Here is a 26,856-nt window from a genome sequence, read left to right as displayed (position 1 = left end):
CATTTAGGTCAATATATATCTACCAAAAATCAATGTTCTTTATTGGTGGTGGGGGATTTTAATGCAGTCCCGGACCCTGAGTTGGATCGGTTCTCTTCACTCTCTGGGCACGGTCGCAGTGGGTCCCCGTTAACTGCTGTGTGCCAGGAGCTGGCGCTGGTAGATATCTGGCGCTACCTATATGGAAATAAGAAATTTTTTTCATGTTTTAGCCAGTCATACGGGTCTATGTCCCGTATTGATTTGGCTTTTGCAAGCCGGGACCTGTGCGGTCGGATCCAGAGGATGAGGTATGAACCACATGGAATCTCGGATCATTCCCCAGTTTTGATTGTGTTTGTGGAGGCTCCATCCGTAGGAAGAACTTTTAAATTGAATTCGCATTGGCTTGAGGTGATTGGGGAGCAATCCCGAATAGACCAGGATATTCAGGAATTTTGGGGCTTCAACGTAGGTTCAACTCATATTCATTATGTATGGGATGCGTTGAAGGCCCATATTAGGGGGTTGTATTTTAACAGAATTCATAGATTCAGAAAGGAAACACGACAGAGGGAAAATCAATTGACAGACACAGTAAGGAGTCTACGGGGCGCACTGATTGACAGTCATAATGAACATTTCATCACTCAATTAAAGGAGGCTAACTCTCAGCTTAAGACACTTTTATATAAAAAAGCACACCACAAGTTGCTATTTCAGGGCCAGAATCGTTTTTGCGAGTCTGGTAAAACGGGTATGTTTTTGGCCCGTTTGGTGGCCAACCAGAGAGAGGATACTAGTATAAAAGAAATTAGGAACCTACAGGGAATTGGAGTGAGGTCTGCAGAAGAGATTAGAGAAGAATTTGTGAAATATTACTCTACTCTCTACGAATCTGAGTCTATGTTTAGTCGTGCTGATATGGATCAATATCTTCAACAACTGGTGCTTCCCCAATTAACTATTCAGGATAGAGAAATACTGGACTCCCCCATCCTTCTGGAGGAACTCCAAGCGGTTCTTCCGTCCTTAAAGTATAGTTCCTCTCCAGGACTAGATGGATTACCTTTAGAAATCTATAGGTACCATGCCAGGTCTCTCCTTCCAATCCTTCTTCGGGTCTTCAATGAATCCTGCGTATTTGGCTCTCTACCGCCATCATTCAGAGAGGCAGTGATGGTTTTGGTCCTAAAGAAGGATAAGGATCCATGCGATGTGGGGTCATATAGACCTATATCGCTTTTAAATACGGACTACAAGATTTTCGCCAAAATTCTTGCTTGTCGATTGAAGAGGGTTATAGCTGATCTGGTCCATCCTGACCAGACGGGCTTTATCCCGGGCCGCCATATCCAGTCCAGTATATATAGGGTGTTTTTGAATTTGTCTGTGGGGGGTGGTGTGGACCACTCCATCCTGTCATTAGACGCCGCGAAGGCGTTTGACAGGATGGAGTGGTCTTTTCTGTGGGCTACAATGTCTCATTTTGGTCTTGGGAACTCATTCTTGGGAATGACTCAAATGTTATATGAACAGCCGTCTGCATATATTAATATCAATGGTATTACTACTTCTCCTGTCATGATGCGGAGAGGGATGAGACAGGGTTGTCCCCTGTCTCCCCTCCTCTTCGCCCTCTTTATAGAACCGTTGGCTTGTCAGATCCGATTAGAGAGGGGTATAGACGGCTTTGGGGTGGCGGGAGTCAGCGATAAAATAAGCCTTTTGCAGATGACGTGATCCTGTTTTTAGATCAGGGTTGCAAAATCCTTCCGTATGTTATGGAGGTAATAGAATACTATGGTAAATTATCAGGATATATGATTAACTGGGCAAAGTCATCGCTCCTCCCGCTGAATCGGAAAGCTGTAGATGTAGAGAGCCGAGTTCGTGTTTTGGCCCCCAATGATACCTTAGATTATTTGGGGATTAAGATAGGGGTTCCCATAAGTAGATATTGTGAGCTCAATCTGGCCCCAGCGCTGGATAGGGTGAGGACTAAGGTTGGTGCCTGGCGGAAATTGACACTGGCACAGATAGACCGAATCGCACTGATCAGGATGGTTATTTTGCCCATGGTTTTGTTTCCGATGTGTGCTTCTCCCATTTGGATAGAGGATATTTTCTTTTATAGATTGGAGACTTTGATTAATGATCTAATTTGGGGCAGGAAGAGGGTGCGTATAAAGCAGAGATATCTATGGTTGTCGGAGGCAGATGGTGGGCTGTCACTTCCTTTTTTTCAAGGTTATTATTTTTGCACACAGATTCAGCGGTGTTGTAACTGGAAAGAGAGTTTACTGTTACGGTATTTGAATAAAGTCATGGACAAACCATAGAAAATACTTTTTCATGTTTAGAAACTGGGTCTATGGGAATGAGAAAAACCTTGTTGATCCCTCTTTCAATACAGAGGGTGTGGAATAGGCTGAAGGAGCTTCTTAAAGTTTCCGGCCCATTTGTTTTCACCCCTCTGTGGGGGAATGGGGAGCTGGAGGAATTTTCTAAAATTACAGAGTTTGGTTATTGGACACGTAATGGCATCAATAGGGTGTCTCACCTATTTTATTTAGGTCGATTGAAATCACCTTCGGAATTTGGGTTGGTTGATGCTTCACCATTAGATTTATTCATGTATGCACGTTTGAAACATGTATTTGAAGCCTCTCGGAATAGGGGCCGTATATTTCCACAAGAGAATATTTTTTCTGATTATTGTGACGCTCAGAAGGACCAGAAGGTGAAACTATGCTAAACTCCGAATGGCACTGGCTACTGTAACACCTTTTAAGGCCCCAGGTAAATGGGAGCAAGAGTTGAATTGCCCCTCTTTACAGTGGCCTACTATCTACAGGAATGTGAGAAAGGCGTCAGTATCCAGTGCTCATAGATTGATCCAATTTAAGATCCTTCATAGACTGTATTATACGCCCAAAACCCAAGGAAAGTTCCCCAAAATAGGGATCGGGACTGTTGTTGCCCTAAATGTGGTTACATGAACGCTGATTTTGTACATATGCTTTGGAGTTGTAGTAAAATAAGGAAATATTGGGAAGAGGTTTTCTTTGCTTTACAAAAGGAATCCTCTATGAACTATAATCCGGGGATCCTGATGGTGATCTTTGGAGACTATACTTCGGAAACGGAAGTTCCCCATCAGGTTAGGCGGATTTGGATGAGGGGATTGATGGTAGCGAAAGCTATAGTGGTCAGGTATTGGGGCTCTGCTTCCCAGCCCTCGTCTAAGGAGTGGGGTTCATACCTTCAACAAATTAAAATTTACGAGGATAGTGAAAGGAATCGGAGAGTTGCACGCAGAGCCACATAGAAATATCTAATGTATGTGTTGTATGTTGTATTTTACTGAATTGAGGGGAACAGCAGCCAATGGGGGGGGGGGGGAAGGTTATTTATGATTCGTATATTCTATACATAGATGCGATGGATATGATGTTTATTGGTATAATTTTTATACTAGTGTGATTGATATTGGTCTATGTATTAACCTTATGTTTTTGTAAAACAAAATAAAGATTAATAAGAAAAAAAAAAAAAAAGTTCATTTGAAGGGGAAATTGTGTTTTTTGGCCAGTAAAACACCTCTACATTAAACGCAACACATACCAAATAACACACTGGGTCACAAGTAAAAAAAACAATTGCAGACTGAAAAGTACTAAAAATAGTAACTAGAGATGAGTGAATCTTCTAAGATTCAGTTTGTTTCAGATTCACCAAATTTATCAGAAAGTTTGGTTTGGTTCAGAATCTATTCGTTCCGAACCAAAGTTTCTCCAATTGCTCTGGAAATTGGTATATAACCCCCTCTAGTCCTCTAAAGCAAATTTTATTTTTTATGAAAAGCTCCCATCTCGTTTTGTCAATTTTTTAAGAATTTTTTAATTTCCCCTTGTCCATCCCCTCGTTCTGATACAGTGTCAGGTGTAACTGTATCTACTTTTATCATGGCTTCCACAAACTTTGGTTATTGCTTGGCCGCAACTGACTGCAATTACCTCCTGCCTGGTGGTGACAGAACACTATTGATTGCTTATGTGCTGGGCGCCGTTTTACAAGATTCGTCTGAATTCGACCGGAAAAGATTTAGGGTTGATTCAGTACCTAAAAAAATCTCAAAATCTGCGAATGGATTAGTTCATCTCTAATTGTAACCAATCATCACTTTTTCAGACTTGCTTACAAGTTGAAGGTTCTGTGTCATCAGAAAATGACCTTTTTGATGTTGTTTTAAATTTTCCATGTATTCCATATATTTAAACAAAAAAGATAAAATCCTTCAGTTTTCACACTGGCAACTATGTCTAATAATTGGCGCCATTTCTTGGTTTATACAGATCACTTTACTGCAGTTAACTTATTCTAATCCTGCCTGAAATGATATCACCTCTGTGTATAGATAAGACAGGATCCACCATTCACAATGTGTGATTGTAAGAGCTTATCTATTCTTTCCTTGTACAATGACCTCTGCACAGGTCACAGAGCATGTCTGTGATAGGGTCCCCTCCTGACCCTTGTGTATATGGCCCATGGGGCTGCCTTAAAGCAATTTTCTTAATGCTTTTAAAATGCTGTTAAGAACAGCTCAGGCAAGATGGCCGCCCCCATAAACATGTTCAGCAAATAGAAAATAAAAACTGATTAGCCGATTAGCAGATCCTCTGTGGTGTCACAGCCCAATAAAAAGCCTCATTCTGCCCTGTCTCTACCATTTTACAGTGAACTGAGCATAGGGAGATACGTGATAGGTGGTAGGGACGGTGTTTAACAAAGCTTTTAACTAGAATTTTGGATATGGATAGTGCAGGGACAGTGTAGGAAGATCGTAGGGAGAGTTTTAAAACACTTTAGGGGAAGCATAGGGAGCGCTTGTGGAGACGGAACAGTGCAGGCTCTGTGTAATTTCTCTGTGCATCTTGTTCCACTGCTGTGACATTCATACTTAATCTGTTCTGGTATATATAGACTTAATGTGCATCAGACCTGGGCCTCATTTCAATGGGTCTGCAAAAATTGCCGACAGCACAACGTTTGCTATATGCATCCGTATGTCAGTTCCGTAGCCCGGCCCAAAAAATATAAAAAGTCCTATTTTTGTCCATTTTAGGCATTGTTACAATGGATCCGCCCAAAAAAAATATGGCATACGGATGTCATTCAATTTTTTTGGGGGCGGATCCGCAATTTGCAGACCGCAAAACACATACAATTGTGTGCATGTAGCCTTAGTCTCTACAGGCAGTCTAATATATAGGAATGTTTACCTACCTTTAGTTCATCAGCTGCACCATTTATACTTAATCTGTTCTGTTATACATAGACTTACTGTGCATCCGACTCATTGTCAATAGGCGATCTAATGTATGGGCACGTTTATCTAGTTAATCTGCTGGGTCATTAATACTTAATCTGTTCTGTTATAGATAGACACATTAATAATAGACAAGCAAGTCTATTAGGCCCTGATTCACAAATTGTGGTGATACACCTGTCTCATTCTAGTGTTTGTGGTGTGTCCACATTGATATATAACCACTTCTGTTAGCCAAATAGTTACTGTGATTTAGTGTTACAGAGCGGTCTTATTTAACAGCCTGTGATTAGGGATGAGCGAACTCGAACTGTATAGTTCCGGTTCGTACCGAATTTTGGGGTGTCCGTGACACGGACCCGAACCCAGACATTTTCGTAAAAGTCCGGGTTCGGGTTCGGTGTTCGTCGCTTTCTTGGCGCTTTTGTGACGCTTTCTTGGCGCTTTTTGAAAGGCTGCAAAGCAGCCAATCAACAAGCGTCATACTACTTTCCCCAAGAGGCCGTCACAGCCATGCCTACTATTGGCATGGCTGTGATTGGCCAGAGCACCATGTGACCCAGCCTCTATTTAAGCTGGAGTCACATAGCGCCGCCCGTCACTCTGCTCTGATTAGCGTAGGGAGAGGTTGCGGCTGCGACAGTAGGGCGAGATTAGGCAGATTAACTCCTCCAAAGCACTTGATTAATTGATCGATCTGCACCTGTGGGTCATTGAGCTGCTGAAATTCAATTGCTCACTGTTTATAGGCTGCCCAGACCATTTGTCAGTCACTTTTTTCTGGGGTGATCGGCGGCCATTTTGTGTCTTGTGGTGCGCCAGCACAAGATGCGACCAAGTGCATTTAACCCTCAATGGTGTGGTTGTTTTTTTGCTAAAGCCTACATCAGGGTGAAGCTGTCACACCAAGTGCATTTAACCAGCAATAGTCTGTTTATTTTTTGGCCATATACTACATCAGGGGCAAGCTGCGCCTGTCACCAAGTGCATTTAACCCTCAATGGTGTGGTTGTTTTTTGGCTAAAGCCTACATCAGGGTGAAGCTGTCACACCAAGTGCATTTAACCAGCAATAGTTTGTTTATTTTTTGGCCATATACTACATCAGGGGCAAGCTGCGCCCGACACCAAGTGCATTTAACCCTCAGTAGTGTGGTTGGTCAAGCTGTCACACCAAGTGCATTTAACCAGCAATAGTCTGTTCATTTTTTGGCCATATACTACATCAGGGGCAAGCTGCGCCTGTCACCAGGTGCATTTAACCCTCAGTAGTGTGGTTGGTCAAGCTGTCACACCAAGTGCATTTAACCAGCAATAGTGTGGTTATTTTTTGGCCATATACTACATCAGGGGCAAGCTGCGCCCGACACCAAGTGCATTTAACCCTCAGTAGTGTGGTTGGTCAAGCTGTCACACCAAGTGCATTTAACCAGCAATAGTCTGTTCATTTTTTGGCCATATACTACATCAGGGGCAAGCTGCGCCTGTCACCAAGTGCATTTAACCCTCAGTAGTGTGGTTGGTCAAGCTGTCACACCAAGTGCATTTAACCAGCAATAGTGTGGTTATTTTTTGGCCATATCCCAGTCTAATTCTGTCAGTAAATCCATACCGGTCACCCAGCGCCTAAATACTAGTCCTCAAATTTATATCCCGCTAAATCTGTCGTTACCGCTGTACTGTTCTGGCTGGGCAAGTTATTTAGTGTCCGTCAAAGCACATTTTTTGTTCTGGGTTGAAAAACAATTCCCAATTTAGCAATTTCCTAATTTAGTGGTTTCTGCTATATCAGAGCTATTTGAAATCTATCCCTAAAAGGGTATATAATATTCAAGGTGCACATAGGGTCATTCAGAATAACTTCACACACACGCTACTGTGCATTTCCAAGTCTAATTCTGTCACTAAATCCATACCGGTCACCCAGCGCCTAAATACTAGGCCTCAAATTTATATCCCGCTAAATCTGTCGTTACCGCTGTACTGTTGTGGCTGGGCAAGTACTTATTTAGTATCCGTCAAAGCACATTTTTTGTTCTGGGTTGAAATACAATTCCCAATTTAGCAATTTCATAATTTAGTGGTTTCTGCTATATCAGAGCTATTTGAAATCTATCCCTAAAAGGGTATATAATATTCAAGGTGCACATAGGGTCATTCAGAATAACTTCACACACACGCTAATGTGCATTTCCAAGTCTAATTCTGTCAGTAAATCCATACCGGTCACCCAGCGCCTAAATACTAGGCCTCAAATCTATATCCCGCTAAATCTGTCGTTACCGCTGTACTGTTGTGGCTGGGCAAGTTATTTAGTGTCCGTCAAAGCACATTTTTTGTTCTGGGTTGAAATACAATTCCCAATTTAGCAATTTCATAATTTAGTGGTTTCTGCTATATCAGAGCTATTTGAAATCTATCCCTAAAAGGGTATATAATATTAAAGGTGCACATAAGGTCATTCAGAATAACTTCACACACACGCTACTGTGCATTTCCAAGTCTAATTCTGACAGTAAATCCATACCGGTCACCCAGCGCCTAAATACTAGGCCTCAAATTTATATCCCGCTAAATCTGTCGTTACCGCTGTACTGTTGTGGCTTGGCAAGTACTTATATAGTGTCCGTCAAAGCACATTTTTTGTTCCGGGTTGAAATACAATTCCCAATTTAGCAATTTCATAATTTAGTGGTTTCTGCTATATCAGAGCTATTTGAAATCTATCCCTAAAAGGGTATATAATATTCAAGGTGCACATAGGGTCATTCAGGATAACTTCACACACACGCTACTGTGCATTTCCAAGTCTAATTCTGTCAGTAAATCCATACCGGTCACCCAGCGCCTAAATACTAGGCCTCAAATTTATATCCCGCTAAATCTGTCGTTACCGCTGTACTGTTGTGGCTGGGCAAGTACTTATTTAGTGTCCGTCAAAGCACATTTTTTGTTCTGGGTTGAAATACAATTCCCAATTTAGCAATTTCATAATTTAGTGGTTTCTGCTATATCAGAGCTATTTGAAATCTATCCCTAAAAGGGTATATAATATTCAAGGTGCACATAGGGTCATTCAGAATAACTTCACACACACGCTACTGTGCATTTCCAAGTCTAATTCTGTCAGTAAATCCATACCGGTCACCCAGCGCCTAAATACTAGGCCTCAAATTTATATCCTGCTAAATCTGTCGTTACCGCTGTACTGTTGTGGCTGGGCAAGTACTTATTTAGTGTCCGTCAAAGCACATTTTTTGTTCTGGGTTGAAATACAATTCCCAATTTAGCAATTTCATAATTTAGTGGTTTCTGCTGTATCAGAGCTATTTGAAATCTATCCCTAAAAGGGTATATAATATTCAAGGTGCACATAGGGTCATTCAGAATAACTTCACACACACGCTACTGTGCATTTCCAAGTCTAATTCTGTTAGTAAATCTATTCCGGGCACCCAGCGCCTAAATACTAGGCCTCAAATTTATATTCAGCTGAATTTGAATACAATACATTGGGCCAAATAATATTTTTGTTGTTGTGGTGAACGATAACAATGAGGAAAACATCTAGTAAGGGACGCGGACGTGGACATGGTCGTGGTGGTGTTAGTGGACCTTCTGGTGCTGGGAGAGGACGTGGCCGTTCTGCCACATCCACACGTCCTAGTGTACCAACTACCTCAGGTCCCAGTAGCCGCCAGAATTTACAGCGCTATATGGTGGGGCCCAATGCCGTCCTAAGGATGGTAAGGCCTGAGCAGGTACAGGCATTAGTCAATTGGGTGGCCGACAGTGGATCCAGCACGTTCACATTATCTCCCACCCAGTTTTCTGCAGAAAGCGCACAGATGGCGCCTGAAAACCAACCCCATCAGTCTGTCACATCACCCCCATGCATACCAGGGAAACTGTCTCAGCCTCAAGTTATGCATCAGTCTCTTATGCTGTTTGAAGACTCCGCTGGCAGGGTTTCCCAAGGGCATCCACCTAGCCCTTCCCCAGCGGTGAAAGACATAGAATGCACTGACGCACAACCACTTATGTTTCCTGATGATGAGGACATGGGAATACCACCTCAGCATGTCTCTGATGATGACGAAACACAGGTGCCAACTGCTGCGTCTTTTTGCAGTGTGCAGACGGAACAGGAGGTCAGGGATCAAGACTGGGTGGAAGACGATGCAGGGGACGATGAGGTCCTAGACCCCACATGGAATAAAGGTCGTGCCACTGACTTTCACAGTTCGGAGGAAGAGGCAGTGGTGAGACCGAGCCAACAGCGTAGCAAAAGAGGGAGCAGTGGGCAAAAGCAGAACACCCGCCGCCAAGAGACTCCGCCTGCTACTGACCGCCGCCATCTGGGACCGAGCACCCCAAAGGCAGCTTCAAGGAGTTCCCTGGCATGGCACTTCTTCAAACAATGTGCTGACGACAAGACCCGAGTGGTTTGCACGCTGTGCCGTCAGAGCCTGAAGCGAGGCATTAACGTTCTGAACCTGAGCACAACCTGCATGACCAGGCACCTGCATGCAAAGCATGAACTGCAGTGGAGTAAACACCTTAAAACCAAGTAAGTCACTCAGGCTCCCCCTGCTACCTCTTCTGCTGCTGCCGCCTCGGCCTCTTCTGCTGCTGCCGCCTCGGCCTCTTCCTCCGCCTCTGGAGGAACGTTCGCACCTGCCGCCCAGCAAACAGGGGATGTACCACCAACACCACCACCACCTCCGTCACCAAGCATCTCAACCATGTCACACGGCAGCGTTCAGCTCTCCATCTCACAAACATTTGAGAGAAAGCGTAAATTCCCACCTAGCCACCCTCGATCCCTGGCCCTGAATGCCAGCATTTCTAAACTACTGGCCTATGAAATGCTGTCATTTAGGCTGGTGGACACAGGCAACTTCAAACAGCTCATGTCGCTTGCTGTCCCACAGTATGTTGTTCCCAGCCGCCACTACTTCTCCAAGAGAGCCGTGCCTTCCCTGCACAACCAAGTATCCGATAAAATCAAGTGTGCACTGCGCAACGCCATCTGTGGCAAGGTCCACCTAACCACAGATACGTGGACCAGTAAGCACGGCCAGGGACACTATATCTCCCTAACTGCACACTGGGTAAATGTAGTGGCAGCTGGGCCCCAGGCGGAGAGCTGTTTGGCGCACGTCCTTCCGCCGCCAAGGATCGCAGGGCAACATTCTTTGCCTCCTGTTGCAACCTCCTCCTACTCGACTTCCTCCTCCTCTTCTTCCACCTGCTCATCTAGTCAGCCACACACCTTCAGCACCAACTTCAGCACAGCCCGGGATAAACGTCAGCAGGCCATTCTGAAACTCATATGTTTGGGGGACAGGCCCCACACCGCACAGGAGTTGTGGCAGGGTATAGAACAACAGACCGACGAGTGGATGCTGCCGGTGAGCCTCAAGCCCGGCCTGGTGGTGTGTGATAATGGGCGAAATCTCGTTGCAGCTCTGGGACTAGCCAGTTTGACGCACATTCCTTGCTTGGCGCATGTGCTGAATTTGGTGGTGCAGAAGTTCATTCACAACTACCCCGACATGTCAGAGCTGCTGCATAAAGTGCGGGCCGTCTGTTCGCGCTTCCGGCTTTCACATCCTGCTGCTGCTCGCCTGTCTGCGCTACAGCGTAACTTCGGCCTTCCCGCTCACCGCCTCATATGCGACGTGCCCACCAGGTGGAACTCCACCTTGCACATGCTGGACAGACTGTGCAAGCAGCAGCAGGCCATAGTGGAGTTTCAGCTGCAGCACGCACGGGTCAGTCGCACTACAGAACAGCACCACTTCACCACCAATGACTGGGCCTCCATGCGAGACCTTTGTGCCCTGTTGCGCTGTTTCGAGTACTCCACCAACATGGCCAGTGGCGATGACGCCGTTATCAGCGTTACAATACCACTTCTATGTCTCCTTGAGAAAACACTTAGGGCGATGATGGAAGAGGAGGTGGCCCAGGAGGAGGAGGAGGAGGAGGAAGAGGGGTCATTTTTAGCACTTTCAGGCCAGTCTCTTCGAAGTGACTCAGAGGGAGGTTTTTGGCAACAGCAGAGGCCAGGTACAAATGTGGCCAGCCAGGGCCCACTACTGGAGGACGAGGAGGACGAGGATGAGGAGGAGGTGGAGGAGGATGAGGATGAAGCATGGTCACAGCGGGGTGGCACCCAACGCAGCTCGGGTCCATCACTGGTGCGTGGCTGGAGGAAAGGCAGGACGATGACGATACGCCTCCCACAGAGGACAGCTTGTCCTTACCCCTGGGCAGCCTGGCACACATGAGCGACTACATGCTGCAGTGCCTGCGCAACGACAGCAGAGTTGACCACATTTTAACGTGTGCGGACTACTGGGTTGCCACTCTGCTGGATCCACGCTACAAAGACAATGTGCCCACCTTACTTCCTGCACTGGATCGTGATAGGAAGATGCACGAGTACAAGCGCACGTTGGTAGACGCGCTACTGAGAGAATTCCCAAATGTCACAGGGGAACAAGTGGAAGCCCAAGGCCAAGGCAGAGGAGGAGCAAGAGGTCGCCAAGGCAGCTGTGTCATGGCCAGCTCCTCTGAGGGCAGGGTTAGCATGGCAGAGATGTGGAAAAGTTTTGTCAACACGCCACAGCTAACTGCACCACCACCTGATACGCAACGTGTTAGCAGGAGGCAACATTTCACTAACATGGTGGAACAGTACGTGTGCACACCCCTCCACGTACTGACTGATGGTTCGGCCCCATTCAACTTCTGGGTCTCTAAATTGTCCACGTGGCCAGAGCTAGCCTTTTATGCCTTGGAGGTGCTGGCCTGCCTGGCGGCCAGCGTTTTGTCTGAACGTGTATTCAGCACGGCAGGGGGTGTCATTACAGACAAACGCAGCCGCCTGTCTACAGCCAATGTGGACAAGCTGACGTTCATAAAAATGAACCAGGCATGGATCCCACAGGAACCTGTCCGTCCCTTGTCCAGATTAGACATTAACTACCTCCCCTTAACCATATATTATTGTACTCCAGGGCACTTCCTCATTCAATCCAATTTTTATTTTCATTTTACCATTATATTGCGAGGCTACCCAAATTTGAATGAACCTCTCCTCTGTCTGGGTGCCGGGGCCTAAATATATGCCAATGGACTGTTCCAATGTTGGGTGACGTGAAGCGTGATTCTCTGCTATGACATGCAGACTAATTCTCTGCTGACATGAAGCCAGATTCTCTGTTACGGGACCTTTCTCCTCTGCCTGGGTGCTGGGCCTAAATATATGCCAATGGACTGTTGCACTGGTGGCTGACGTGAAGCCTGATTGTCTGTTACGGGACCTCTCTCCACTGCCTGGGTGCTGGGCCTAAATATCTGATAATGGACTGTTGCATTGGTGGCTGACGTGAAGCCTGATTCTCTGCTATGATATGAAGACTGATTCTCTGCTGACATGAAGCCAGATTGTCTGTTACGGGACCTCTCTCCTCTGCCTGGGTGCTGGGCCTAAATTTATGAAAATGGACTGTTGCAGTGGTGGGTGACGTGAAGCCTGATTCTCTGCTATGACATGAAGACTGATTCTCTGCTGACATGAAGCCAGATTGTCTGTTACGGGACCTCTCTCTTCTGCCTGGGTGCTGGGCCTAAATATCTGACAATGGACTGTTGCATTGGTGGCTGAGGTGAAGCCTGATTCTCTGCTATGATATGAAGACTGATTCTCTGCTGACATGAAGCCAGATTGTCTGTTACGGGACCTCTCTCCTCTGCCTGGGTGCTGGGCCCAAATTTATGAAAATGGACTCTTACAGTGGTGGGTGACGTGAAGCCTGATTCTCTGCTATGATATGAAGACTGATTCTCTGCTGACATGAAGCCAGATTGTCTGTTACGTGACCTCTCTCCTCTGCCTGGGTGCTTGGCCTAAATTTATGAAAATGGACTGTTGCAGTGGTGGCTGACGTGAAGCCTGATTCTCTGCTATGACATGCAGACTGATTCTCTGCTGACATGAAGCCAGATTCTCTGTTACGGGACCTCTCTCCTCTGCCTGGGTGCTGGGCCTAAATATATGCCAATGGACTGTTGCACTGGTGGCTGACGTGAAGCCTGATTGTATGTTACGGGAGCACTCTCCTCTGCCTGGGTGCCGGGGCCTAAATATCTGAGAATGGACTGTTCCAGTGGTGGGTGACGTGAAGCCAGATTCTCTGCTATGGGACCTCTCTCCAATTGATTTTGGTTATTTTTATTTATTTAATTTTTATTTTAATTCATTTCCCTATCCACATTTGTTTGCAGGGGATTTACCTACATGTTGCTGCCTTTTGCAGCCCTCTAGCCCTTTCCTGGGCTGTTTTACAGCCTTTTTAGTACCGAAAAGTTCGGGTCCCCATTGACTTCAATGGGGTTCGGGTTCGGGACGAAGTTCGGATCGGGTTCGGATCCCAAACCCGAACATTTCCGGGAAGTTCGGCCGAACTTCTCGAACCCGAACATCCAGGTGTTTGCTCAACTCTACCTGTGAGCAGTGAAAATAAATAGATCCTTTGCACAGCGGAATTGCTTACATGTTGTTTTATCTTAAAAATGATTCTTTTAGCAAAAACATTTGTCTCGTAACAAAAAAAATATTCTTTTAGAGAATAAATTAGTATTTTAACCAAATAAATCAGTCTGCTCCAGCAATGATGAATGATGTTTGCAGGTAACCCCCACCTGTTGGCAAAGGGTAAACACACGATGATCCCTTATGCTGGGTTCAGACCTGCGCGTACTTGAACGAACGCTCTGTATGCGCGATTGTACGGGCGTTTGCAATCGCACATACAGAGACAAGGGAACGCCCATTGTCGCGCATTCCCGCTGAAGTCTATGTACGGGAACGCGCAACAAGACGCCCCAAAGAAGCTCCTGTACTTCTTGGAGCGTCGAGCGTTTTACAGCGCGATCGTACACGCTGTAAAACGCTCAGGTGAGAACCATTCCCATAGGGAATCATTGGTTCTTGCCTGTTGAGCGTTTTACAGCACGTAAGAACGCACTGTAAAACACTCAGGTCTGAACCCAGCCTTAAGTGCACTGCCTGTGCAGCCCCGGACATGTAAGGGCATCACACAACAGTTGGCGATGATCGCCACTTGGCCCTCAAGGAAGTTGGATGCGGAACGCCTGGGGTCAAATAACTCCATCCATTAGGGTTAAAAGCAGATGGATAGTATTAAAAGTCCAGCTCACCTGTAATTCCGTCGTGCACAGCAACAGTTAAAGTCAAACTTGTATCGTCATGTAAAAACAAAGGTGATCCGGCACTGAAGAGTCCTATTTTCGACATTTCTTTATTGCCAAAACTTGAACATATATGGAACAGGACAGGACATAGAGCAGCCTTCTCCCTCTTACTTCCGTTTAGCCGACATGTTTCAAGCCACCTAGGCTCTTTAGTCGTGGCCTGGACTAAGAGCCTAGGCGGCTCGAAACATGTCCTGTCCTGTTCCATATATGTTCAAGTTTTGGCAATAAAGAAATGTCGAAAATAGCACCCTTCAGTGCCGGATCACCTTGGTTTTTACATTAAAACCGGATGAGTCGTACTTGCTGAATGGCTCAAACATGGCAGCTGGATTATTTTTATACGGGAGGTGTGTCGTTGGTCATCGGAATGAACCACACGAATTGCTCCACCCACTCGATCTAAGTTCATCGTAGTTAATACGTTCGTTTAACAAAAAGATTTGTCTGCATCTTAATTGCAACTGTTTACGGTCGGAAATGCCATGGTATTGCCAGACAAATCTCTCCAACAACTGGACCCAAATTCATCATCACTACCTACCAGATTCTGTTATGGAAAATTTTATTCTGCATCATTCTGACGGCCATGATACATTTTAAACAAATTCTATGTCATTGTGCAGTGTAACAAAATTTTAGTCCATGTGGATCCACCCATACTATGAACGTATTTTGCTTCCAATATTTATTTAAGATGAAAACAGATGGGCCAAACTTGCTGGATGTATCAAACATGTCAGATGGATTTTTGCCATACAGGAGGAGTGTTGTTGGTTATTGGAATGAACCACGCAAATCACTCCATTAACTTACCTAAATTCATCGTAGCTATTACATTCTTTTAGTCTGTATTTGGTCAGTGTTTTGCATCAGTATTTGATCAGAATTTGAAAGCCAAAAGCAGGAGTGGTTCCAAAAGACAGATGAGACTCAAATAACTTTATTACATTTTATCTCTGTTTTGGACCCACTCCTGTTTTGGCTTACAATTACTCATCAAATATTGGTGCAAAACACTGACACAATACTGATTGTCTGAAAGAGGCTTTATATGGATGCTCAAAGTACAGGATTGTTTTTTTTGTTTGTTGATGTCGGCAATGGGGTGTTGGACCCCCGCTGATCTGATATTGATGACCTATCCTGAGGATAGGTCATCAATAAATATAACTTGGACAGCCCCTTTAAGGACTGGAGTAAATGTATTCTGGGCAAGAACAGACTGTCTCAACTAGGGCTGCCCTCAAAATAGTGAAACATGTGCAGTCTTACAGGGTACACAGTATATTAGTATATCTGAGAGGTGAGTGTGAGACTTAGGCCTCATGCACACGACTGTTGTTGTGTTCCGTTCTGCAAAATGGGGTTCTGTTGTTCCGTGATCCTTTTCCGTTTTTGTTTCCGTGTGTCTTCTTTTTATTTTTGGAGACTCACCAGACATAAAGTAAAGTAAAAAAAAAAATCTAAGACAGGTTTGCCATGCAAATGATAGGAAAAAAACTGACGCAGATGCGGATGACAATCTTGTGTGCCTCCGTGTTTTTTAGCGGTCCCATTGACTTGAATGGGTCCGCGAACCGTTTTTCATGAAAATAATAGGATAGGTAATATTTGTTTGACGGACTGGAGCCACGGATCACGGACGCGGATGACAAACGGTGCATTAGCCGAGTTTTCAACAGACCCATTGAAAGTCATGGGGTCTGCAGAAAATAACGAAAAACGGCACAACGGACACGGAATAAATCAACGGTCGTGTGCATGAGGCCTTGGAGTGAAAAATGCCTTATTGAACTACAGTAAACACATATTTAGTTGTAGTATATTTTAGGTATCGTACTTACCAGGGGTAGTATGTTCTAGATACATTAAAATTAAGAGGAAAGAGAAAAAAAAAATTGTTACTATTTGGAAAATGTGGCCCATGATATATTCTAAATTAGATCTCCAGTATACATTCAGAGGATAATGTATCGGGACATTCCGTGTGTGTTACCCAATATAATTATATTGGGTATGTTAAAAAGACAGGAAGGAGAACAGAATCATTGATACCATTGATCTTTATAAATAGTGTTGAGCGAATTGAAGTGTCTGAAGTGGACTTCGATCTGAATTTCAGGGAAAATTTGATTCGCCTCAAAGCCGCTTATCCTCTTGTTTTGCGATCAGCAATGAACGCGGCATCTGAAGGGTACAATGATGGGGGCGGAGCAATCACCGTTCCCTGTCATTGCACCCACTACTTACAAAGAAATGTGCTTAATTAGTCACAAAGTGGATTTTTTTGCAGCAGAATCAAATTTTCAAGAACTTTGCTCATCTCTATTTATAAAGCACACCAACAATGATAAAATACAATATACAAGTGAAAATGTTATAATGTCTGTACTAAATGTGCTGAGAGTAGCTGATATTTCCCTTCACCCACAAGGCAATATCTGAAAGCAATATAGCCAAATGGTTGAGTCAGTGTATAGTAACATGGAACTAATAGAAAAAGTAGAGATAGGAAAAAAGTTTAATTTTTTGTATTATTTTATCAGGTATAAATAAATGTGTGCTCTTTCTATTAACAAGAAAAAAATGTTACTTTAGTGACAGAAAAAATTACACAGCAGAGATGATCAAATTTCCTAAAATTAGTTTAGGGTTTAAGTCTGACAAATCAGCCATCTAATGGAAAATTCATAACAAATTTAATTGTGTAAAATTGATTCGCTTATCTCTAGTAGCCATTCAGTAACATGTAGAAGCACGTGTGGCTACAATAACAAATAGAAAACATTTCTATAGGAGGATTTTAGTCTCTCACATTGTTTTGTATACATTTTGGCCCGTTCTTCTTTACAAAATTGTTTCAATCTTTTTAAGCTTGCTCAAACTTTCAGCCAATCTACATACTGTACTAGCATAAGGAAAAGTTTTTTTGCAAAGCTAATCTACAATCCTAGTATGTTCACTGCAAGAGAAAGGCCATGTAACTTAGATTTCAGGTGCAAGATATTTTGAAAAAGTTGCATAACATTTGTATGATAACCTTGATCTCCGTTAACTTGTTTTAAATAGTAAATTACTCTAAATTTACCAAATTCCATCAGTCACTTCATAGCTGACTTAATTTACTTCAATATTTTGCACCATAACAAAGTGCGCTGCGCACCATTAGTAAATGTTAGTTCATTTTACTACAGTATCTCTAAGTCACCCTATACTATACTAATTTTACACCACTCTTTTCCCTACCGTTCTCCGTGTTTTTTCTATTTTACCTTTACCTTTGCATTCTTATCTGTATCTCTTTGACATAGCCACATATTCCATTTTTAGTGCAAATTTTCTACAAATTTGAAACATTTTGCTTAATAAATTTTCCCCAGTATATTTATAAATGCCTCATGATAACTTACCAGTGGTAGAAGGTGCTGTACAAACCATGCATGAAAATAGAGAGGAAAGAAAAAGGAAAGAAAAAATTATTTATGACATTGTATTTTGAAAAGCAAATTAAAGGTGTTTTCATGGAGCACAATATGGATGACCTATCCTCAGGACAGGTCATCAGAACCTGAGCGGTGGGGATCCGACTCCTGGCACCCACGCCGATTAGCTTTTCAAAGTGGCTGCAGCTTCTTTCTAGGCTAGTGACCTCTCATTCATCATTCACATAGTCTACATGCAGCTCAGTCTCATTGAAGTGAATACCAAGCATAGCCACTATACAACAATACTAAGCACAGCCGCTATACAACAATACCAAGCACAGACTCTATACAATGCAGACCCTCTACTTAATATGCTGTTAGGAGGTCTCAATGGTCACCAAAGTGCCATGGCCTCTTAGAATAGCTGAGTTATGGGAACTGGACCCCCACTAATCACTAATCAGATATTGATGAGCTATTATAAGGAGACGTCATCAATATTGAACTCCTGAAAAACTCCTTTAACTGCAATAAGATACTGTATATAATAAAACCTTCACTACACATTCTGAAGATAATACACTGTCATTTTATGTATATTACTCAACAACATCCATATTCGAAAAAATGAAATCAGAAAAGAAGAATGAAACATTGCTATATTTGGTCTTTGGCGAGTACACCAATCATGATACAAAGTACATAGTATGTTACAGAAAATGCTACAAAATGTGGTGTGTGAACAGTTGATATTTCCTTTCTCAGACAGCAACATCAAGAAGTCAACGCAGTATATGGCACCTGTTACAAAGCAAAAAATCTTAGCTAACATTTTGATGCAATTTTATATTCACATATTATATCAGATTTTTTTTCTGAACAATGGATTCAGATTGGTATTGACATGTAATGATATTGTGTCTGGACTATATCCATTACTGGAGTGCCTGGTAACAGTTTTTTTTAACCAAGTAATACATCATTATCTCTACACATATTACCTATAGTATATAGGTTGGATGAGTAATACTGAGCTTCAAACCGTCCACTGAAGTTGTGATTAATAAATTCCAGGGTCATGACATTGGATGATGAGCGAAAAAAATTTAACTTTTTTTTAGAGGAAGTGAACTTGACATTGTAACTTGCAAGCAAACTATTAAGAAGATCATAAAAGGCAACGCCCCCACTGCTCCTAGAGACTCATTTGCATAGATTTTAACAGATCTGCTGAAAGATGCCCTTTAAATAGCAGAGCAATTACAAGGGCCATAAAATGTGATCTGTAAGGGTCTGCCTACAGATGTAAATATGCAGGCAGGGCACCCTCGATTTGAATGAATGGTTTCCTAAATTATATTATGTAGATTAATGCAAATTTTGTAAAACTATACCATATATCCATAATGTACAAAGCAATACCATTTAAACATTAGGATTCCAACCATCAGACTGTACCTGAGCAGATGACTCCAGCATCTTCTTCGTGTACACAGTTATGTGATGTAAGCCCTCCATGCGGACAGTTCCACAAGAAACTTTCATTGCCATTACATTGTACATCATCCAATATAATCAGTCCTTGTCCTTGACCAAATGCTGCACTCTGGTTAAACGCAAGAGCATTACCGCAACCTATCTGCTGACATACAACTTGCGCATCCTTAATATCCCATCCGTCATCACAAACAGTTCCCCATGCTCCATTATAGAGGATTTCTACACGACCGTCACACCGACCTCTTCCATTTACAAGCCTCAAAGCCATGGTTGGAGCTAGTTAAAAAAAAAAAAAATAGGAAAAAAGTGAGGTTCAGACTAAATGTACAGTTTGTGAACATAAGGTGAGGCTATATCTCTAAAGTTCATTTGAAGGGGAAATTGTGTTTTTTGGCCAGTAAAACACCTCTACATTAAACGCAACACATACCAAATAACACACTGGGTCACAAGTAAAAAAAACTATTGCAGACTGAAAAGTACTGAAAATAGTAACTAGAGATGAGTGAATCTTCCAAGATTCCGTTTGTTTCAGATTCACCAAATTTATCAGAAAGTTTGGTTTGGTTCAGAATCTATTCGTTCCGAACCAAAGTTTCTCCAATTGCTCTGGAAATTGGTAATTAACCCCCTCTAGTCCTCTAAAGCAAATTTTATTTTTTATGAAAAGCTCCCATCTTGTTTTGTCAATTTTTTAAGAATTTTTTAATTTTACCTTGTCCATCCCCTCGTTTTGATACAGTGTCAGGTGTAACTGTATCTACTTTTATCATGGCTTCCACAAACTTTGGTTATTGCTTGGCCGCAACTGACTGCAATTACCTCCTGCCTGGTGGTGACAGAACACTATCGATTGCTTATGCGCTGGGCGCCGTTTTACAAGATCCGTCTGAATTAGACCGGAAAAGATTTAGGGTTGATTCAGTACCTAAAAAAATCTCAAAATCTGGATTCCTTCATCTCTAATTGTAACCAATCATCACTTTTTCAGACTTGCTTACAAGTTGAAGGTTCTGTGTCATCAGAAAATGACCTTTTTGATGTTGTTTTAAATTTTCCATGTATTCCATATATTTAAACAAAAAAGATAAAATCCTTCAGTTTTCACACTGGCAACTATGTCTAATTATTGGCGCCATTTCTTGGTTTATACAGATCACTTTACTGCAGTTAACTTATTCTAATCCTGCCTGAAATGATATCACCTCTGTGTATAGATAAGACAGGATCCACCATTCACAATGTGTGATTGTAAGAGCTTATCTATTCTTTCCTTGTACAATGACCTCTGCACAGGTCACAGAGCATGTCTGTGATAGGGTCCCCTCCTGACCCTTGTGTATATGGCCCATGGGGCTGCCTTAAAGCAATTTTCTTAATGCTTTTAAAATGCTGTTAAGAACAGCTCAGGCAAGATGGCCGCCCACATGAACATGTTCAGCAAATAGAAAATAAAAACTGATTAGCCGATTAGCAGATCCCCTGTGGTGTCCCAGCCCAATAAAAAGCCTCATTCTGCCCTGTCTCTACCATTTTACAGTGAACTGAGCATAAGGAGATACGTGATAGGTGGTAAGGACGGTGTTTAACAAAGCTTTTAACTGTAGAATTTTGGATATGGATAGTGCAGGGACAGTGTAGGGAGATCGTAGGGAGAGTTTTAAAACACTTTAGGGAAAGCATAGGGAGCGCTTGTGGAGACGGAACAGTGCAGGCTCTGTGTAATTTCTCTGTGCATCTTGTTCCACTGCTGTGACATTCATACTTAATCTGTTCTGGTATATATAGACTTACTGTGCATCAGACCTGGGCCTCATTTCAATGGGTCTGCAAAAATTGCAGACAGCACAACGTTTGCTATATGCATCCGTATGTCAGTTCCGTAGCCCGGCCCAAAAAATATAAAAAGTCCTATTTTTGTCCATTTTAGGCATTGTTACAATGGATCCGCAAAAAAAAAAAGTATGGCATACGGATGTCATTCAATTTTTTGGGGGCGGATCCGCAATTTGCAGACCGCAAAACACATACAATTGTGTGCATGTAACCTTAGTCTCTACAGGCAGTCTAATATATAGGAATGTTTACCTACCTGTAGTTCATCAGCTGCACCATTTATACTTAATCTGTTCTGTTATACATAGACTTACTGTGCATCCGACTCATTGTCAACAGGCGATCTAATGTATGGGCATGTTTATCTAGTTAATCTGCTGGGCCATTAATACTTAATCTGTTCTGTTATAGATAGACACATTAATAATAGACAAGCAAGTCTATTAGGCCCTGATTCACAAATTGTGGTGATACACCTGTCTCATTCTAGTGTTTGTGGTGTGTCCACATTGATATATAACCACTTCTGTTAGCCAAATAGTTACTGTGATTTAGTGTTACAGAGCGGTCTTATTTAACACCCTGTGAGCAGTGCAAATAAATAGATCCTTTGCACAGCGGAATTGCTTACATGTTGTTTTATCTTAAAAATTATTCTTTTAGCAAAAACATTTGTCTCATAACAAAAAAAATATTCTTTTAGAGAATAAATTAGTATTTTTACCAAATAAATTAGTCTGCTCCAGCAATGATGAATGATGTTTGCAGGTAACCCCCACCTGTTGGCAAAGGGTAAACACACGATGATCCCTTACGCTGGGTTCAGACCTGAGCGTACTTGAACGAACGCTCTGTATGCGCGATTGTACGGGCGTTTGCAATCGCACATACAGAGACAAGCGAACGCCCATTGTCGCGCATTCCCGCTGAAGTCTATGTACGGGAACGCGCAACAAGACGCCCCAAAGAAGCTCCTGTACTTCTTTGAGCGTCGAGCGTTTTACAGCGCGATCGTACACGCTGTAAAACGCTCAGGTGAGAACCATTCCCATAGGGAATCATTGGTTCTTGCCTGTTGAGCGTTTTACAGCACGTAAGAACGCACTGTAAAACACTCAGGTCTGAAGCCAGCCTTAAGTGCACTGCCTGTGCAGCCCCGGACATGTAAGGGCATCACACAACAGTTGGTGATGATCGCCACTTGGCCCTCAAGGAAGTTGGATGCGGAACGCCTGGGGTCAAATAACTCCATCCATTAGGGTTAAAACCAGATTGATAGTATTAAAAGTCCAGCTCACCTGTAATTTCATCGTGCACGGCAAAAGTGAAACTTGTATAGTCATGTAAAAACAAAGGTGATCCGGCACTGAAGGGTCCTATTTTTGACATTTCTTTATTGCCAAAACTTGAACATATATGGAACAGGACAGGACATGTTTCGAGCCACCTAGGCTCTTAGTCCAGGCCACGACTAAAGAGCCTAGGCGGCTCGAAACATGTCGGCTAAACGGGAGTAAGAGGGAGAAGGCTGCTCTGTTTCGAGCCGCCTAGGCTCTTTAGTCGTGGCCTGGACTAAGAGCCTAGGTGGCTCGAAACATGTCCTGTCCTGTTCCATATATGTTCAAGTTTTGGCAATAAAGAAATGTCGAAAATAGCACCCTTCAGTGCCGGATCACCTTTGTTTTACATTAAAAGCGGATAAGTCGTACTTGCTTAATGGCTCAAACATGGCAGCTGGATTATTTTCATACGGGAGGTGTGTCATTGGTCATCAGAATGAACCACACAAATTGCTCCACCCACTCAATCTAAGTTCATCGTAGTTAATACGTTCGTTTAACGAAAAAATTGGTCTGCATCTTAATTGCACCTGTTTATGGTCGGAAATGCCATGGTATTGCCAGACAAATCTCTCCAACAACTGGACCCAAATTCATCATCACTACCTACCACATTCTGTTATGGAAAAATTTATTCTGCATCATTCTGACAGCCATGACAAATTTTAAACAAATTCTATGTCACTGTGCAGTGCAACTAAATTTTAGTCCATGTGGATCCACCCATACTATAAACTTATTTTTCTTCCAATATTTATTTAAGATAAAACCAGATGGGCCAAACTTGCTGAATGTATCAAACATGTCAGATGGATTTTTGCCATACAGGAGGAGTGTTGTTGGTTATTGGAATGAACCACGCAAATCACTCCATCAACTTTACCTAAATTCATCGTAGCTAATACATTCTTTTAGTCTGTATTTGGTCAGTGTTTTGCATCAGTATTTGATCAGAATTTGAAAGCTAAAAGCAGGAGTGGGTCCAAAAGACAGATGAGATGCAAATAATTCTATTACATTTTATCTCTGTTTTGGACCCACTCCTGTTTTGTCTTACAATTACTCATCAAATATTGGTGCAAAACACTGACACAATACTGATCGTCTGAAAGAGGCTTTATATGGATGCTCAAAGTACAGGATTGTTTTTTTTTTGTTTGTTTTGTTTTATGTACTTCTGAGTGAGCAGAAGAATGGAAACATAAACAGTGATGTTAACACAGCCTTACTGCCACTGCCACTGCCCTCCCTTCCCACTTTGTCATACGGCCACTTTTGCCATGGTTACTGCCACTGCTGCTGCTGCCACCATCCCCACTCTGTCATGGGGCCACTAATTGAATCTTGCGGTACTGCACAGTTAAGTCCATGGTGATAAATTAGACTGGATGCTTTTATTGACCTGCAATACTGACGCGCAGTAACTCCACAGCTAACAGCTAAAAGGGATTAGCTATGGAACTTGGTGCCCTGTTCAGTGATGATGACGGCGATAAATTATAACTTCCTGTAATACTGACAGCACAGGACCTACAGAACAGATAAACTATGAATGTGGGTATACCGGAACAAAAGGCACATGGCGATACCCTTTCCCTGCACTCTCCCTGCACTCTCCCTGCAGTTTAAGTTCCAAGTCTTCACACTAACATTGGGCCACCAAGTGGGATGCATAAGATTAGGCAGAGTGGCCTGGGTATACAAGATTTATTGCGATTCGTAACAAATTAATTCGGAACAAATCAAATTTCTTGAATAACTTTGACGAATCGTGCGTATCAAATTTGTCAAAACTTCAAATTTGTTAAAACTAATCTCTAGCTATATTAGTAAGTGCTGTGTAGTCATCTCATAAACAGATTGGTTAACGATAATCAGAAAATAACCAACCCCTTTAAATATTATATTTAGGAGTGGCAGAATACATTACTGTATTTATGACTGTTACAAGATCGAGCAGCTACAACACCCCTGAAATACCCAATGAAGTAAGTAAAACACAATTACAAAGTCTGTCTAATGTGTTGGTTTGCACTCTGTAATTTTGCTTACTTATTTCAACCATGGGCCAATAAGGTAATGTAGTTTCTGCAACATATTTTATCTATTGTAGAGGACGATCCGTCTCATTAAAATATATAGGACGATTAGGTGTAATTAAACCTGCTCACCGCTGCAGATGCGACGGTGAGCAGGTAAACAATGAAAAGGAGGCATCGCTGGCATGTCGTGCGCCTTCTCTTCAAACAGCTGATCGGCGGGGGTGTCGGGTGTTGGACCCCCGCTGATCTGATATTGATGACCTATCCTGAGGATAGGTCATCAATAAATATAACTTGGACAGCCCCTTTAAGGACCAGAGTAAATGTATTCTGGGCAACTCAACTAGGGCTGCCCTCAAGATAAAGAAACATGTGCAGTCTTACAGGGTACACAGTATATCAGTATATCTGAGAGGTGAGTGTGAGACTTAGGCCTTATGCACACGACCGTTGTTAGGTTCTGTTCCGCAAAATGGGGTTCCGTTGTTCCGTGATCCGCTTCCGTTTTTTGTTTCCGTGTGTCTTCTTTTTATTTTTAGAGGATTACCAGACATAAAGGAAAGTAAAAATAAAAATCTAAGACAGGTTTGCCATGCAAATGATAGGAAAAAAACGGACGCAGACGCGGATGACAATCTTGTGTGCCTCCGTGTTTTTTAGCGGTCCCATTGACTTGAATGGGTCCGCGAACCGTTTTCCACGAAAATAATAGGACAGGTTATATTTTTTGGACGGACTGGAACCACGGATCACGGACGCGGATGACAAACGGTGCATTAGCCGAGTTTTCAACAGACCCATTGAAAGTCAATGGGTCTGCAGAAAATCACGAAAAACGGCACAACGGACACGGAATAAATCAACGGTCGTGTGCATGAGGCCTTGGAGTGAAAAATGCCTTATTGAACTACAGTAAACACATATTCAGATGTAGTATATTTTAGGTATTGTACTTACCAGGGGTAGTATGTTCTAGATACATTAAAATTAAGAGGAAAGAGAGAAAAAAAATTGTTACTATTTGGAAAATGTGGCCCATGATATATTCTAAATTAGATCTTCAGTATACATTCAGAGGATAATGTATTGGGACATTCCGTGTGTGTTACCCAATATAATTATATTGGGTATGTTAAAAAGACAGGGAAGAGAACAGAATCCTTGATACCATTGATCTTTATAAATAGTGTTGAGCGAATTGAAGTGTCTGAAGTGGACTTCGATCTGAATTTCAGGGAAAATTTGATTCGCCTCAAAGCCTCTTATCCTCTTGTTTCGCGATCAGCAATGAACGCGGCATCTGAGGGGTACAATGATGGGGGCGGAGCAATCACCGTTCCCTGTCATTGCACCCACTACTTACAAAGAAATGTGCTTAATTAGTCACAAAGTAGATTTTTTTTGCAGCAGAATCAAATTTTCAAGAACTTTGCTCATCTCTTTTTCTAAAGCACACCAACAATGATAATATACGATATACAAGTGAAAATGTTACAATGTCTGTACTATGTAAAAAATGTGCTGAGAGTAGCTGATATTTCCCTTTACCCACAAAGCAATATCTGAAAGCAATATAGCCAATTGTTCAGTCAGTGTATAGTAACATGGAACTAATAGAAAAGGTAGAGATAGGAAAAAAAAAAATTGTATTATTTTATCAGGTATAAATAAATGTGTGCTCTTTCTATTGACAAGAATTTTTTTTTACTTTAGTGACAGAAAAAAATACACAGCAGAGATGATCAAATTTCCTAAAATTAGTTTAGGGTCTAAGTCTGACAAATCAGCCATCTAATGGAAAATTCATAACAAATTTAATTGTGTAAAATTGATTCGCTTATCTCTAGTAGCCATTCAGTAACATGTAGAAGCACGTGTGGCTACAATAACAAATAGCAAACATTTCTATAGGAGGATTTTAGTCTCACATTGTTTTGTATACATTTTGGCCCGTTCTTCTTTACAAAATTGTTTCAATCTTTTTAAGCTACATACTGTACTACATACTGTACATACTGTACTAGCATAAGGAAACGTTTTTTGCAAAGCTAATTTACAATCCTAGTATGTTCACTGCAAGAGAAAGGCCATGTAACTTAGAATTCAGGT

At 42.5% G+C, this 26,856-nt stretch overlaps 1 protein-coding gene across 1 annotated transcript in view; it reads right to left on the bottom strand.

Annotated features, from left to right (window-relative positions):
- LOC122942223 (deleted in malignant brain tumors 1 protein-like) overlaps positions 1-26,856 on the bottom strand; it is a 485,901-nt gene that overhangs the window by 41,438 nt on the left and 417,607 nt on the right. Inside the window, exons 24-27 of the mRNA XM_044299724.1 lie at positions 25,705-25,719; positions 19,488-19,805; positions 18,015-18,029; positions 16,449-16,463 (exon numbers count right to left, since the gene is read on the bottom strand). Coding sequence (XP_044155659.1) covers positions 16,449-16,463; positions 18,015-18,029; positions 19,488-19,805; positions 25,705-25,719 — 363 coding nt within the window. The remainder of the gene's footprint in view (positions 1-16,448; positions 16,464-18,014; positions 18,030-19,487; positions 19,806-25,704; positions 25,720-26,856) is intronic.

Source organism: Bufo gargarizans, chromosome 6 (assembly GCF_014858855.1).
Source record: "Bufo gargarizans isolate SCDJY-AF-19 chromosome 6, ASM1485885v1, whole genome shotgun sequence".
Taxonomy (NCBI): domain Eukaryota; kingdom Metazoa; phylum Chordata; class Amphibia; order Anura; family Bufonidae; genus Bufo; species Bufo gargarizans.
The sequence above is the reverse complement of the archived record's forward strand: the minus strand, read 5'-3'. Positions and strand labels throughout refer to the sequence as shown.